We start from the raw sequence: 14,318 nt of genomic DNA on the forward strand, positions 1-14,318 counted from the left end.
TCAGTCTGGTAGGTCGGTCCACGCTTTCTCGCGTCTACGAACCACCCTGTTCAATCTAGTCCTCCCGAATTCCTATTCCCACCGATAGAAAGGCAACAAAAATCCGCAGGAAACATGTCTTCTAGCGCCGCGTGTATCTTCTGCAAGATCATTAAGGGTGGGTGGTCGTCTCGACGCGCTTGTCGTGAAGCTCTTACGGTCCCATCCGAGGCTGGATGCAATCAGTCGCTAACACTCCATTCACGGCCCAGGTGATATCCCTTCCTTTAAGGTCTTTGAGAGCGACAAGGTCTTTGCCTTCCTCGATATTCAGCCGCTCAGCCGCGGCCATGCGGTATGTTGCGTCCCCTCTGTATACTTCCCCGCACCGGTCGTGGGTCACCTCGGTGCGGTTCGAATTCGCGTCTCGAGGCCATTCTTGTTGCTACCAGTCTTGTTGTTAGACACGATGGGGGACTGCTTGGATATGGATGGTCTCGAACTGCAAGGATAGACAGGAGGCTGATTTGCTTTCGAACAGCTCGTGATCCCCAAGTTTCACGGCGCCAAGCTGACCGACATCCCTGATGAGGACTTGCTCGAGGTTTTGGTAAGTCGATCAAACAAGTACTGTGGCGGACAGAGGTGAAGATGGAGAGAATAGGGAAGAGGGGGCCGACAGTCAATGCGGCAGGCCGGCAGTGAACCACGGGCCGCCAACCCCCCAGGGTCCTTGTCCAGATACACAACTAGACGAACATGATGCTAGTTTGAGAAGGCCACCCCGCTAACAAGATTCATCTTACCACAGCCCGTCGCAAAGAAGATTGCCAAGGCCAGTGGCGCTGAGGACTTCAACATCCTGCAGAACAACGGGCGCATTGCCCACCAGGTCGTTGACCACGTACGTTTACCGCTTCCTGATACTCATACGGGTGACAAAATGTTAATCTATGTCTCGTTAGGTTCACTTCCACATGGTATGACCCCTTCATCGACATTGTTTACCACCTTCTCTAGACCCTCTCCCAGTTTCTGTTACTTGGGTCTACCCAGAGGATATATACTTACCCCCTTCATATAGATCCCCAAGCCCAATGAGCAGGAAGGTTTGGGCATCAGCTGGCCCGCCAAAGAGTCCGACATGGACAAGCTGAAGGCCCTGCATGAGGAGATCAAGTCGAAGATGTAAACGGGGTTCCCATACATAACAGCAACAGACCGTAGCGGCTTGCCTGCCTACCTAGTCCGATGTGGCTGACGTCCTATCAATAGCATACTCTTTGAATGCCATCGAGTCCCCATTTTCTTATTAATCTATTCCATCATTGGTATGGCTTGACATGCACCAGCTGTGTAAAAAAAATCTTCTCTCCCAAATGCTCTCTGAATACATAGATCCTGTGTATAATCTCTAACTGGCGATTCAAGAGGACCAGTTCTGTTGGTATATACTACACAACCATGCAGCACGCACGATTCGAAACAGCCAATGTGGCAAGTCTAATCAAAACGGAAAATCAAACGAGGAACGCAGCCACCAACAATAATCTGGTGCCTTAAGCAGTCTAAGCAGCCCCTGTCGTCTCCGCAGCCGCATTGCTGCTGGCCTTCTTTTCGTCCTCCCGACTCTTCTCCGCCTCAGGATAGAACTCGATCTTGCCGTTACCCTTGAGAATGTTGAGGCGGTCGTACAGCGAGCGAGAGCGGATGTAGGGGTCCAGGATCCAGTACTGCTCACGCAACTTCTCAATCAGGCCGTTGCGTTTGTTCTTGGCGGCGGTCGCGGCATCAGTTTCCTTCATGTAGCTGGCACGGATCCACTCAATGGTGATGTCCTGAATCTCCTTCGCCAGAGCCTGGCGCTCGGCGATCAGCTTATCGCGGGTCTCCTTGTCTTCCATTTGGGTGTTCTCGCCCTCTTGGATCTCGGCGTACTCGTATTCCCAGTTCTCATCACCTTCAAGTTCCTTCATGATTTGGCTTGGGGGAATGAAAGCTTCGAGGTCTTCGCGGTTCTTAGTGAAGTGGATCTTGGAGGCAACGACGGGGTCGAGCCAGCCCTTGATGATACTCCAGATACCTATAGCTGGGTTAGCAATGATGTTGGGGGTGATAGCGATGGAAATAGACGAACTAGAGAAGATCCACGGCGCCTTGTGGATGAGAACGGTGCCCAGAGATTCAGGGTAGTTGGCTTCGAAGCACTTGATCATGAATTTGACAGGTGTATAGTCCTGAAGGGAAGAATCAGTATGTGATAACTACCAAAAGACAAGGGAGAGAAACCGACCATGTTCGCCACTGTGAAGTTAGTCATATCAAAAATGATAGTCTATGATCGTCAGATGGAGGTTTCAGATTAGATTTGCCAATGCTATCTTACCGCAGTCTCAACCGGAGGCGCCAATAGCAACCGGGCAGTCTCAATAGTATAGACCGTAAATCGCTCCAACGATTCTGCCTCCTGCTCGGCAGCCCGGTGCAGCCGCACACGGACAACACAGATCGGGCGGCCAAGCTTATCCACGCCGTGCAGGAAACTCTTACCCAGGCGCATCTGCTTCAGAAAGTCCTCGCCCTTCTTCTTCTCGGCCGCGTCGGAACTTGAGGCCTGCTTCAGGGCCTTGGCCTCACCGTTGGCCATGATATCGTCGTCCACGTGCACTTCCTGCAGGCGCCAGCGCATAGTCGAGATCAGCATGATGAGCGCTTTGTTGACGTCCCACTTGCGTGCGCGCAAGAACCGCAGCAGTAGCGCATCCGGGTTATCATGCTTCACCATGTTCCAGAAGGCCGTGCGGATCTCCTCTGGTTGCAGCTCGACGAGCGCCCGTTGGAACTCCTTGGACTGGCCGTGCTTGTCGTCGCCCTCGGTGATGCTGATCGAGGCCAGGCTCGAGGTGTTGCCGTTCGCCGAGGAGGCGCTCTTGGTGTCATCATCGTCCTCGTTGCTGCGGCCCCAGAGCCAACCCCGGCGTTTGCCGGACTTCTTCTTGTCTTGGGCCGAACTGGACGGGGCAGCGTCCGCATTGCCCTTGCCATTGGCCGGCTCGGTCTCGAGCGCATCGAGCGGCACGCCAAAGACTTTGAGGGTCAGCACCCAGAACTCCTGCAGCTTCGCCTCTTGTTCCGGGGTGAGGGTTCCGACGGTACCCGGAGCGGGCTCGGTAGGCATGGTGGTGAGGGTATCAATGACACCGAGGAAGGAGGGTATGTGCGGCGCGGCTGGGGAAGGATGCAATGGCGGGTGGTCAGTGGAATTGACGTATTTATCGTGGAGCCAGGCGCCTCCGCCAAGGGCGAGTAGGGTGAATGTGATAGTCCAGAGAGCGGATGCTTCCCTCGGTTGTTCCTGGGATCGCGGACGTGTGGAGAAGGGGCACGCGAGTGGGAAAGACCGGGGTCGACGAGCGTATTGGGAGGCGATCTGTGCGCCTCTTGCCGGGGAAGCAGAAGCAGAAGCAGACGTAGATGCAGGGCAATGCACAGGAAAGGGCTTGGCCGAGGGAGAGATGCGGCGCAGAATCGAACAGGCCAGCATGTGGCGGGCTAGAAGAGGGCTTGGGTATGTTTTCGTTACAGGAGGGCGAAGATAAGAGGAACTGGCCGGCGGATTGGGATTGGGGGCAGATTCCAAGGGTCTCGGGGCGAAGTTGAGACCGGCGGATGGCGAAAAGTGGATTCGCTCAAACCAGGACGATGGCGATCTGCCCGGCGATGCGGGGAACGCCAATTCCTTGCTGTAGACGTTATGGAATGGGGAATTACTTCTATGTGTCTTCTGATCCGTACGGAGAGCTCTAGCTCGAGTCGATGTACGGAGTATGTAATGCACTCCACGATTCTACCGGGCTGGGACGCTACCATATGTACAGTAGCCGTGCATGCTTGCAGCCGGGCCAGACCGGTGGAGTCATGGGCGCGTCAACTCGCACGGATCAACACCCAACCTTCCAGCAAATCGCATCGGTCGGAACCAAATACCCCGAATAAGCCCAATCGCCTGTGGTCTCAGCCCAATTTCCAACTACTGGCCGTTGCCAAAACGCTCACGTTAACCCACTCGGAACCTCTCCTTCCACCCCACCGATTGCCTCCTGGGCCTCGAAATCCCTCTCAAAACAATCAACACCGCCGCAGCCCCAACGATGGACGCAGTTGCACCACGATCCTCCTCGCGTCCGAGACCATCCTCTCGCCCCACGACGCCCTTGCGACCGAGTTCGCGCTCTTCGCTCCGGGAAGCCCATGGATATGGTCATAACATCAGCCATGTCGGGTACAACCAGCCCGCCATCAATGCCCTGGAGCCTCAATTCGCGGAACTCGCCGACTCCATGGCAGACCTGGAGGCCAACTTCATGCATCTGCAGCTGATGCACGAGAGCTTGACGCGCTTTAGCGAGAGTTTCGCTAGTTTCTTATACGGCATGAATATGAACGCGTTCTGTGTGGATTTCCCAGAGGTATGGCTGTCGGAGACGCCGTCCGGCGCGGACCTGCACGCTTAGATGCTGATGAGTTTCAGGCCCCGATGGCCGATTCCTTCAAAAGAGCAAAGCAAGCGGCGGCTCAGAAAGGTATGGAGCGCACCAGCTGCAGCATATGGTTGGGATTCTCCGATGGCGGCGGCTCACTAATAGCTCGCGCAGAAGCGGAAAACGAACCAGCCCGACCGGACGATGGCGAGATGACTTTCCTGTGAGTGATGGCAATTCGACATCACAGATGGCGCAATAGTCGCGCTCCTCTACCGGCGACCCTCCTTCTCCTTATTGACTTCCCGCCTAGGACGACGGACACATCCTTTGTCGAGCACCCGCCCAGCACCGTTTCCTCCAAGCCAACATCGAAGTACCCTGCGTCCACCCGGGGCACCACTCGAGGCGGCGCCACTCGAGGAGGTACGACACGAGGCTCGGCGACCAGCCGGTACACAACGAGAGGGTCCAACCGGGCGCGACCAAGTGCGCTACCTCGGGGTCGCGGCGTGCGGTGATCGGCTTCTGGCATTGTATTCTGCCCACTACACTTGCGATTTCCTGCGCGGGGCAAGGATCTGATATGATTTGGGAACACCGTAAATGGATCATACTCCGAAGATCCCTCTGGGCTTCCTCCATCCAAACTAGTCGGGACGACTCTTGTTGCGCGCGACTACGAGCCCGCACTGGGCCGCATGCGCGCGGCCCTCGGGGACGAATGATGAGCATCTCCTGTAATTGTGATGACTGTACATGAATAAAATTGCATAGAGCATTAAGAACCTCCGAATAGAAAATTATCCATCAATATAGTCATTCTTCTGTGTGTGGGCCGCATGGTGGTTGCATGGTCCTGTCCCAGTGGTCCCTTGGCAGAGGATCGCGGCACCTCCGAGATCGATCCGGCGGTAAATCGGTTCAGGCGAAAAAAAGGCCCGCCCGATGACAACCTCTCCGCCCCCGAGGACTAGCAGGACCGTCGCGGAAACCGGGGATCACCGTGTATTCTTTTCCCAACCAGTTCAAGCAGCTTCTCATCTGGTCTCTCGCTGCTTGTGGGATCGTTGCCTTCCATTGAACCAGGCGGGGCATGGTTGCGGCCTTGCAGGCGACGTGAGCTGCCGCGGCAACCCTTGGTGACAGAGCAGCCCTATAGCGCCTCTGTTCACGCATCCCCCCCTCCCCAACACGACAACGTTTATTCTCTGGCTCCTATTTTGTAAGTTTCGTCTTATCTGTGTGCTTGTGCCGTTGCTCAGTGATACTCATTGTTCGCCTGGCAGTGCAATGCTGGTCCTCCTCAGGGGGAGTCCTTGAGGCTGAACTGGATATCTCTGCGCATCCCACGGCTAGAAAGAACTTGAATCAGCCTAGGAGATTTCTGGGTATCATTGAATTTGTCGTTCTTCTCTTCGATCGTTGCCGCGAGGGCTGGGTCCTTCGATTAACCTGTTTCTCGCTCTGCCTCTTTGCATTATACCTCCCACTTCACATCTCCCCGACGTTTATCCCTTTTTCATCCTCTGCACCTGAACTGCATCATCGAGGGTTTCATCCAAAATGGCGAGCCTCGATTCTATCCATCTCCTTTCGGAGGCGGCGTTTGGCTGCGGTGCGTATATACTTCCTTTTGGTCCCCGGTCCTGGTCCAGATCATACTGACCCCAATTAGAACATCTTGCCACTGTCCTGCAGGATAAATCGGCTGCTGGGCAGTTCAAGAGTGGTTATCGCAAGCAGTTTGAGTCCCTTGCGCCGTACACCAAGCCCGAGACCGTCGCAGTGCCTGCTAGTGGTCTGCGGACGGTGGCAACTCTGAAACCAAAGTACCACTGTTTGACTTGTTCTGAATCCTGTCTCAACTCGGAGCGGCGGGCACACACAAAGAAGACTGGACATGTATTCTGTAAGTCTGAGAGCGGGCTCTGATTGGCTTGTTTTCGCCCTTAACACTGGCCTTCTAGACCTGGAGTCACGCAATCGCTTCATTTTCTGTGAGACTTGTAGGGATTTCGTCTACGACCATGGCCTGGAGAGGCTCTGTGGCCCTGCTGGCAAGTTTGAGGCCCAGGGTGAGTTTGGTAACACCTATCAGCCCTGCTTATAGTATGGCCCAGCAACTCACTATCTGCTAGATGGCAAGGGCCGATGGAATGATGACTCGGCTGCCGAGCTTTATGTCAAGACCAACGCCACCAAGAACCCCTGCTCCCGTCGTGGGGCTCGTGGTGTCTGGAACATGGGACAAACCTGTTATCAGGCTGTCATCCTCCAAGCGCTGTTGCACGACCCGATTCTCAATGCCTATTTCCTGGCTGGGGGTCATGATATCCACACTTGCAAGAGAAGCTTTTGCATGGCCTGCGCTACCACTGAAGTGTTCATGGAGTTCAACAGCGGCGAAAAGACCGAAGCGGTGTCGGCCGCTACCCTCCTCTACCATGGCTGGGATGCGTCTAGAGTACGAGAAAAGGCCCGGAGATGAGAATGCCAAGTAAAATTCGGCTAACCTTGCTTTACAGGAAATGGCAGGCTATCGCCAGCAGGATGCCCACGAGTACTTCCAGTTTCTAGTGAATGCCCTGCACGCCAGCACTCCCGGCCACTCCGAAAGCTACGACACCAAATGCGAATGCTTCTTCCACCGCACTTTCTATGGCGAACTCCGCAGCAGCGTGATGTGCCACAAGTGCGGCAAAACCACCCATACCTACGATCCCATGGCCGACCTGAGTCTTGACGTACAGCTGCAGAGCAAGAAGCGCAAGCTGGGACGGTCGAGTGCCGCGGGCACTGCGACCCTGATCAGCTGCCTGGAGAGTTTCACTGCCGTCGAGGACCTACAGCACCACACTGAGGCGGCATACCACTGCGAAAAATGCGGCAACACTCCACAGCGAGCCTCAAAGCGGCTGCAGATCAACAAGCTCCCTTCTATCCTGTGCATGCAACTGAAGGTCTGTATTTCGATTGCGCTTAGTGTCTGGCTAGATCTAATGTGATCCTTTAGCGATATGAGCACCACCAGGCATCTTCGGAGAAGATGGATGGCCACATTGACTTCCCTATTACTCTCAACATGCTCCCATACACCGTGAAGAAGGACAAGGAGCGCGTCGACACATCCAAATACCTCTATGATCTCTCGACCGTTGTGGTGCACCAGGGTTCTATGGACTCTGGTCACTACTACTCTTACACTCGCCTGGGAGGCGACAAGGTACGTCTAGCCCTGCTGCCGTTAACTCACTCCTGATAGTTGTGCTAATCATCCGTTCTATAGTGGGTGCTGATGGACGACAACAAAGTCACTGTCGCCAGCATCGCCGATGTTCTGAAGCAGAATGCTTACCTGCTATTTTATGGCATTCGCTCCATTGACCCGGAGAAGGGGCAATCTTGAACAATAGGCGGGAACAATATGCGTGAACAACTAACGTTAACAAAATGTCGTTTCTGTTTGATCATGGGGCTCGGGGTGTTTAGCATACGGTTCTTTTGGCTGATGTACATAGCGCGAAACGGGATTTGACCAACAATGGATTCTTCGTTCAACTAGATATATTCGTAAATGGAGACTCTGAAGAGGTATTCACAGTGGTTGGTGTTGACTACGACCACTAAAAGAGCAGGTGGGTGCAGGTTCCCCAGAGCCGCCATAAATCAGGATCTACAGCCATTTCTACCCGAATGCGTTGAATACCATGATAGCCGGGGTATGGACTGGATAGACATTCACGTCTCCGAGAAAAATAGGGCGAATTTTGAGGCGAAGGAGTGCCCAAGATGATAATTCGTCATCTCAGGCACCATCCACACTATTCCGGTAGGCAGTACCAATGTCCAAGTGAGAATCTCAGTAAAGAAAATCCGTCATTGATATTGGTTAAGGAAAAAAGGATGAGGATAAACATGACAACCTCGTTTTGCGAATTCTTCACACAACAACCCCAGTCCCCTTCGATCCATCCGAGACACCAAGCAGACGAATATGAAAAAAAATGTCCCCTCCATCAAGAGCCAACAACCATTTCTGGAGCCGCCATGCGAAAGAACGGAGCGCACGCGCAATGCATATTTTCCCGGACGCTTCGAAACATTCCCCACCCCTGGACACTATCGACACCGAGGAGCGCCAGGGTACGTTCACGAGTCAACGGATCGTAGACGTGAACGGATCGAGAAGGGTGTTAAAGGGTGGACATGGTTTTTGTTTTGCTTAGCGGTACTGTAGGTGAGAGCAGGTGAGTTAGTATTACTTTCTCTCTTCTGGTGGTCGACAAAACCCAGGGCAGTCCTTGAGAAACACTCCAATGACATTCATCTCTGATCTGGGCGCTCGTCTCGAGTCGGCAGAGGCGGGTGAAGGTACGAACCTTGGTGAAACCGATGTCGGTGGACTTCTCACGGAAGCACTGACGGCAGATGTTCATCTGTAACACCACCCGTGTTAGTGGACCAGTTCACTTCTGCACATATGGCACCCGGTGTGCGCTCTCAAAGAGATATCAGGGAAGATTCCACGTACGCCGTACTTGCGGATCAGACCGGCGCGGTGGGCGCAGACACGGCTGTAATCGACCAGGCACTAATTAGCATTCCGATCTCCCAAGCTCCCTGATTTCAATGTCTATTCCAGAATCCTCCAGCTGTCGTATCCAATTTGTCGTTCTCATCGGGGAATTGCAGATCTGAGGGGCGAACACACCATTCACGGGAACCCTTGCCGTACCTGTAAGGTGAGAGTAACGAGTCAGTCGCTTGGCGCCATTTTTGTGCTGCGGTCGCTCTCGAAGTTGACTTACTTGCGGGGCCGGGAGTACCAAACGGACTCGTGAGTCATCTTGAGATGTCGAAGGGGGAAGTTGACGGGGGGTTGTTGACGGGGGACGAGGGTCGTTGGCGCTGTTGAAGAAGGACGAAGGTCGAATCGAACTTAGGGTTGGAAAATCGTTGTGTGCTGCCCCAATGGGGAATAGGGCACGGGCCAACTCGCTTGATCTAACACTAGTCCGCTTTTAGTCGTCATGTGTAGCTGCTTATGTCATCGACTCTGGGCGGGGGTGGAACTGGCTGTACATTTACTGAGCCTCTTCACATTAATCAGGAAAAGCTTACATTACTCTGATCTCATGAGAATCACCTCTAAATGTTATTAGTTTGGGAATTCTATCAAATTGGCTACACAATTTCTAAATTGAATCGTAGAGTGCACCCGCATAAGTCCAGTTCCCAATAAAATCCTCCTACGTAGGAAGCAGTTACGAGGAAGAATGGCCGGATAAATGGCTGGAAAAGGATTTTGAAGAGGCAATAAGTGAGACATTTCAAAATGACCCCAGGAATAATCCTCTGGAGGAAATCACCTACTACAGACTGAACATCCCCTCTCACAATTCGAGCGTTATCTTCTTCCAATTTGGATGGATGATGCTAACATCACCGTTTTGACAGCTTAACAATGGTTTCAAGTAGGGTAGAAGTTATAACTATACACAACGGACTATAATGGTACATTTTGCCCATCTAGGATGACAAGTTCCTATGTTCGTGAAGAACACTGCAGCGGCAGGTTCTTCACATTCCCTTCAAGCTGCTCAGTCACCTCCCCAAATTCAGTTCCATGATCATTTGGATGAGCTTTTCCCTAGCAAGGTGACCCTGTAGAAATTGTTCGACAACTTCGAACGAAGTTCCCACCTAATCCACACGGCCTCTCGGAGTCATCGTCGACCGCATTTAGGGATGTGTCTCCTTGTTGGCTTTTTGATAGTATTGGTCAACGCGAAAAGCAGCCTCAAGTAGTGAAATAGGAGGTTACGACTGTCAGCAGTCTACCAAAATGTGAAAATATTGGCAGACTCTAGCTTCTTCAGCTTCATCAAGCTCCAGACGGAGGGTCATTCTGTTTTGCGATGCTTAATGGCAGTGAAATTGGGACCTAGTCCAGCTAGAAGATGAGATAATTATTTTCATTCAAGGGCTAATTTTGCATTATGCAAGCGCCGTCGTATAGGAAAGGCGCCTATACTGCTAAGGAGCCTCGTGCCAATCATGCGGGTACTCTTATGCATGATGCAACAGAATGTATCTTCATCAACTATTGTGAATAGCCAAGAGCTTTTGTCCCCGAAGCGCCTTTCACATGCCATATCAGGCCCTTCAGACCCTTGAAGTTCTTCCCACTGTCTCTGAACGCTCTATCTAACCATAGATGCTTCCACGGATCCCCGTAGCCGGCGTAATTCAGAACCCAGAGCTGTACATTCATTTTCCATGCTTTTCTATGAAAAGGCAGAGCCACAACCTTTCTATCTTACTCTCAGGTAAGATACGCGATTTTGATATTTCAGAATGTAGGGTAAAGACAATAGTGCTTCTATCTAAAGTACCTGGGGCGGGATTTACATCTCATTCTACCCAACAGGCACAAGAAATCAAGCAAAGATCCCAAACCTACCATTCTTATTATGACCTGGCCTACCGAGAAGGACGAAATGTAGAGATCTGATGAATCTTGTACCTGATGCGTGTCGCGACATGGCCTCCTCTGAGCTCTACCACAATATATTTTCGTAATAACTAGCTACGTTGGAAAGTAGATCAGGATGAAACCAGCTCGTCTAGAGTACCACAAAGTGAAAACTGGGTGGGAAAAGGCCTGGAGCAGGTTGACACGGAAACCCCCGATGGTGTACTTTCCTAAGTGACACCTCATTTCATTGATTTTATGCAAGTTATTCGTATTCATATCTCATCCAGACCAAAAATACGGTCCTTGCTGATCGCGCGGGATGAGAGACCAGGTTCTGGCGGCGCTGATTGGGCACCCGCGGTGTCTGGGGAACGCTTAGAGGGAAGTACGGCTTGTGGGCGGCGGTGGTGCCGAACATCCGATGCTCTGCAGGGCTGTCTTGCTGAAGATGGTAGTACCGCTCGAGTCCGCTTCATGCGGGTCGATCTGCTGATCGGCATGGAGGGGCTGGGTTAGGAGGTCACCCTGAGTACGGAGTCCAGCAGGGGGCATGAGGGAAGGGAGACAAGGGCCGAGAGTAAGGCCCACTGAAAGCTAATCAGAGAGCACAATAGTATCAGCCGAGCTATAGAGAAGGAACCATTGGCTATTGACTACGCTAACTGAAGAAAGCCCGGCTCACCACTCAGGCCTTTCACGAGCAAGCACGAAGTGGGCAGGTGCATGAGCCTGTCACACCACGTCTGATCTCAGCACCCGCAGCACGGATACCGAAGTACACGGGAACAGCAACTTTGGGTCGACGCGCCCATGCAATGCAGCAACAAAGGAGGGGAAAAGCAGGAAGGGAGCAAAAGAACTACTTCGAAGTGACTAGAAGGGGGACCCAGTCCCGATCAAACGTCACCAACAAGCCTGAAAGAGTGATTAACAAGCATATGTCATATGTCAGCTCTGATGGAGTCACCACGGATGCAGCGAATGTCCTCGGGCTTTGTATTCCGCAAGAGAAGAATTGAGCACTAAATGAGATCGGCCGGGCTTGGGAGTGCGTGGTGGGAGGTGCGTGTGCGTTGGCCCGCCCCCACGAAAGCGCAGCGGCGCCCGGAAGCTCGCGGATGTAGATTCAATCGCGTCCAATCGCGGCGCGGCGAGGATCGCCAGGTTAGCAGGTGACAACGGGCCCAAGCTGGACCTGTTCATTTTGGGTCTTGGCTAGTCGGATTTTTCTGTTCATTTCTAATTTATATCTTGCTTATTGCGCCTTTCTCGAATAGAGCACGCACGGTTTAGGACGTGTCGTTCGTGGGCAAGAACTATCCCCCTGCGTACTTACAATCTATATAGACAACTGGGAAAGCCCACCTACCAGACAGGTCAAACCCGCCTCCTAGTAGTTATGCACTAGTACTATGCTCTTCACGATCAAGGGGTCCGAGCCCCGAGAACCGAGTGGGTCCCGGAATTATGGCTTCAAAAGCCTGTTAACTGTGTCCCTTTTTCTACTGTCGCGAGGAACCAGGTGCCCGATTGCGAAGCGACATCTAGCTAGCCCGAATTAAAGCCGAATCCCAAATGCCGGTTCTTCCCATTTGCAGTGTTACACTTCGACCAAGATATGTCCATTGTGATGGGATGATCCAGCTGCATACGGTGACGAACAGATGACTGACGGCATTTCAATACAGTAATGAGTAAGGGGGTTTCCCACTCCGATCTCAAAAGTCAACTGTGGCCGTGACCCACTCATATCATTCATGGCTGCTCGTGCGTCGGCTTGAGCTGGCCCGGATTTTCGCCGTTGTTCGAGGATCAGCTCAAGTACCCCGCCTGGTGGAAGAAAGTATTCAAACCAACACTCCTATGGTGGCGTCTCATACAGTAGTACAGTAGGCTAGCAGCCACCACTACGTCCTGTACTGTTTGCTTCAGATCTGCAGATCTGCAGAACTATGCCTTTCCACAGCCTCGCATCCAGGACCCCCGCGATGGAGGGGTCAGCCCTTTCGAAGTAATACTTGAAGATCTGCTTTTCAGTCCGGCCATGGAGATTTGGAATCTAGTTTTGCTCTTTGTTCTTTGAGACTGTCGTGGTAATCGCGCAAGTGCTTTTTGATGGCGGCATGCGGGAGGAGTCGACGAAGTAAGGCTGTTCAGTGCTAGGCTACTGTCGACAGGAACGGGGTGGTCGACGCCTTTCTTTGACGAAGGTTCCGGATCCATTTTTGAAATAGATAGCATCCAGAATGACTCAAAATATCTAGGGCTAGTTAACTAACCATCGCAGCTTCGCATTAGTAAGCGGCGGTCGGATGAAGAACGGATCTGGCTTGGCTCAAGAAGCCGTTTGGGATAGTGCCAGAGCAGGCTTGGGCCTCTTTAGCTGAGGATGAGTACAGATCGTGACACAGGTTATGGTGTCTGCTCTGCTTGAGTGGTCTGTCAGTTGAGCTGCTGGCCCGGATCACAACAGGCGACTCTGCTCATCTTTAGTTTTATATTACTTGAATTTTATGGTCTCTCTAGTGCTATGCACTAGATTTGGGCCGGGGCCGGCACGGTGCTAGGAGAGTTATTTAGCCCGCGGATCACATCATTGTGCATCGAGGATGATTCATACTCCCATGCATGACTAGGCCCTACGTGCATGTGGACATGTCTCGACCAAGCCCTGGGCGCCGAGGGGCCATGCTCGAAGAGAGGGGCCCATTCTCCCTTCCGTGGAGCTCATGGCTGGCGACACTATACATGGCTTCCCAGCCACCAAGTGCGCGCTATCATGGTGTTTACGAGGTTCGAGGCTGGGCACGCCCGACCGGAGCTTCGGGGGTTGGCGCACCGCGCCGCACGACCCCACCGTAGCGGACAACTCAAAAGTGCGGCTCGGAGACGGAGGGCGTGCAAGGCCGAGACACGGATGGTCACAGGCCGCTGGAGATGCCGGGAAGGCTGCTGACCGAGGCGGGGACTGGAAAAGGCCAATGTCCAGGATCGGCCATATGCGTCCTAACAAACACTGTAACCGGCATAGTATGTATTTTCTTGAGGATACGAGGATTTTCTAGCCAGATGACTGGGTGGGGCCAATTGCAGACGCATCGTCTGATGTTCAAATCTGGTCGCTTTTCGGACGTGTTGGTGAAGCAGACCTATACTTCCAAGGCTGACTCGACCTCGACCTTGGAGCCAGTCATGATGGATAACGTAAGATGTGGAGTAAGCTGATGCAGTTGTTGTGTTCTGGCATGAACAACCAGAACTACGACTGATGTGATTCCGGCAGCCGTGTCCCAGAGTCCGCAAAGCCGAAGAATTCCTGGCGGTGTATGCAAATTCCCAACAGGGCAGCGATCGACTATGTCATGGGAAATACAAAC

At 52.8% G+C, this 14,318-nt stretch overlaps 6 protein-coding genes across 6 annotated transcripts; 3 read left to right on the top strand and 3 right to left on the bottom strand.

Moving 5' to 3' along the window:
- Window positions 1-114: 114 nt before the first annotated feature.
- On the top strand, window positions 115-1,171 carry N7482_000228 (HIT family protein; the record flags this gene model as incomplete). Its single annotated transcript, XM_056682353.1, has 6 exons — window positions 115-157; window positions 252-334; window positions 521-589; window positions 791-883; window positions 945-959; window positions 1,064-1,171. 6 exons carry the CDS (start codon window positions 115-117, stop codon window positions 1,169-1,171), a joined length of 411 nt encoding a protein of 136 aa, XP_056545959.1.
- A 376-nt stretch (window positions 1,172-1,547) lies between these two features.
- N7482_000229 (CRAL-TRIO domain-containing protein) lies at window positions 1,548-3,523 on the bottom strand (the record flags this gene model as incomplete). The annotated part of the gene is made up of 3 exons (XM_056682354.1): window positions 1,548-2,216; window positions 2,273-2,314; window positions 2,366-3,523. The coding sequence occupies 3 exons, from the start codon at window positions 3,521-3,523 to the stop codon at window positions 1,548-1,550; spliced, it is 1,869 nt and encodes a 622-aa protein (XP_056545960.1).
- A 607-nt stretch (window positions 3,524-4,130) lies between these two features.
- N7482_000230 (DASH complex subunit DAM1) lies at window positions 4,131-5,188 on the top strand (the record flags this gene model as incomplete). Its single annotated transcript, XM_056682355.1, has 4 exons — window positions 4,131-4,448; window positions 4,511-4,683; window positions 4,723-4,886; window positions 5,085-5,188. The coding sequence occupies 4 exons, from the start codon at window positions 4,131-4,133 to the stop codon at window positions 5,186-5,188; spliced, it is 759 nt and encodes a 252-aa protein (XP_056545961.1).
- An 838-nt stretch (window positions 5,189-6,026) lies between these two features.
- On the top strand, window positions 6,027-7,869 carry N7482_000231 (uncharacterized protein; the record flags this gene model as incomplete). The annotated part of the gene is made up of 7 exons (XM_056682356.1): window positions 6,027-6,078; window positions 6,139-6,372; window positions 6,431-6,538; window positions 6,602-6,927; window positions 6,989-7,423; window positions 7,477-7,686; window positions 7,750-7,869. 7 exons carry the CDS (start codon window positions 6,027-6,029, stop codon window positions 7,867-7,869), a joined length of 1,485 nt encoding a protein of 494 aa, XP_056545962.1.
- An 803-nt stretch (window positions 7,870-8,672) lies between these two features.
- On the bottom strand, window positions 8,673-9,328 carry N7482_000232 (40S ribosomal protein uS14). Its single transcript, XM_056682357.1, has 5 exons — window positions 9,272-9,328; window positions 9,175-9,198; window positions 8,995-9,037; window positions 8,843-8,899; window positions 8,673-8,694 (listed from the first exon to the last, which is right to left on the bottom strand). The coding sequence occupies exons 1-5, from the start codon at window positions 9,307-9,309 to the stop codon at window positions 8,686-8,688; spliced, it is 171 nt and encodes a 56-aa protein (XP_056545963.1). The 5' UTR covers window positions 9,310-9,328; the 3' UTR covers window positions 8,673-8,685.
- Window positions 9,329-11,213: 1,885 nt separating this feature from the next.
- Window positions 11,214-11,493, bottom strand: N7482_000233 (uncharacterized protein; the record flags this gene model as incomplete). The annotated part of the gene is made up of 2 exons (XM_056682358.1): window positions 11,214-11,305; window positions 11,331-11,493. 2 exons carry the CDS (start codon window positions 11,491-11,493, stop codon window positions 11,214-11,216), a joined length of 255 nt encoding a protein of 84 aa, XP_056545964.1.
- Window positions 11,494-14,318: the final 2,825 nt, after the last annotated feature.

The sequence above is a fragment of the Penicillium canariense genome, assembly GCF_028826845.1.
Source record: "Penicillium canariense strain IBT 26290 chromosome Unknown utg000001l_segment0_segment0, whole genome shotgun sequence".
Lineage (NCBI taxonomy): Eukaryota > Fungi > Ascomycota > Eurotiomycetes > Eurotiales > Aspergillaceae > Penicillium > Penicillium canariense.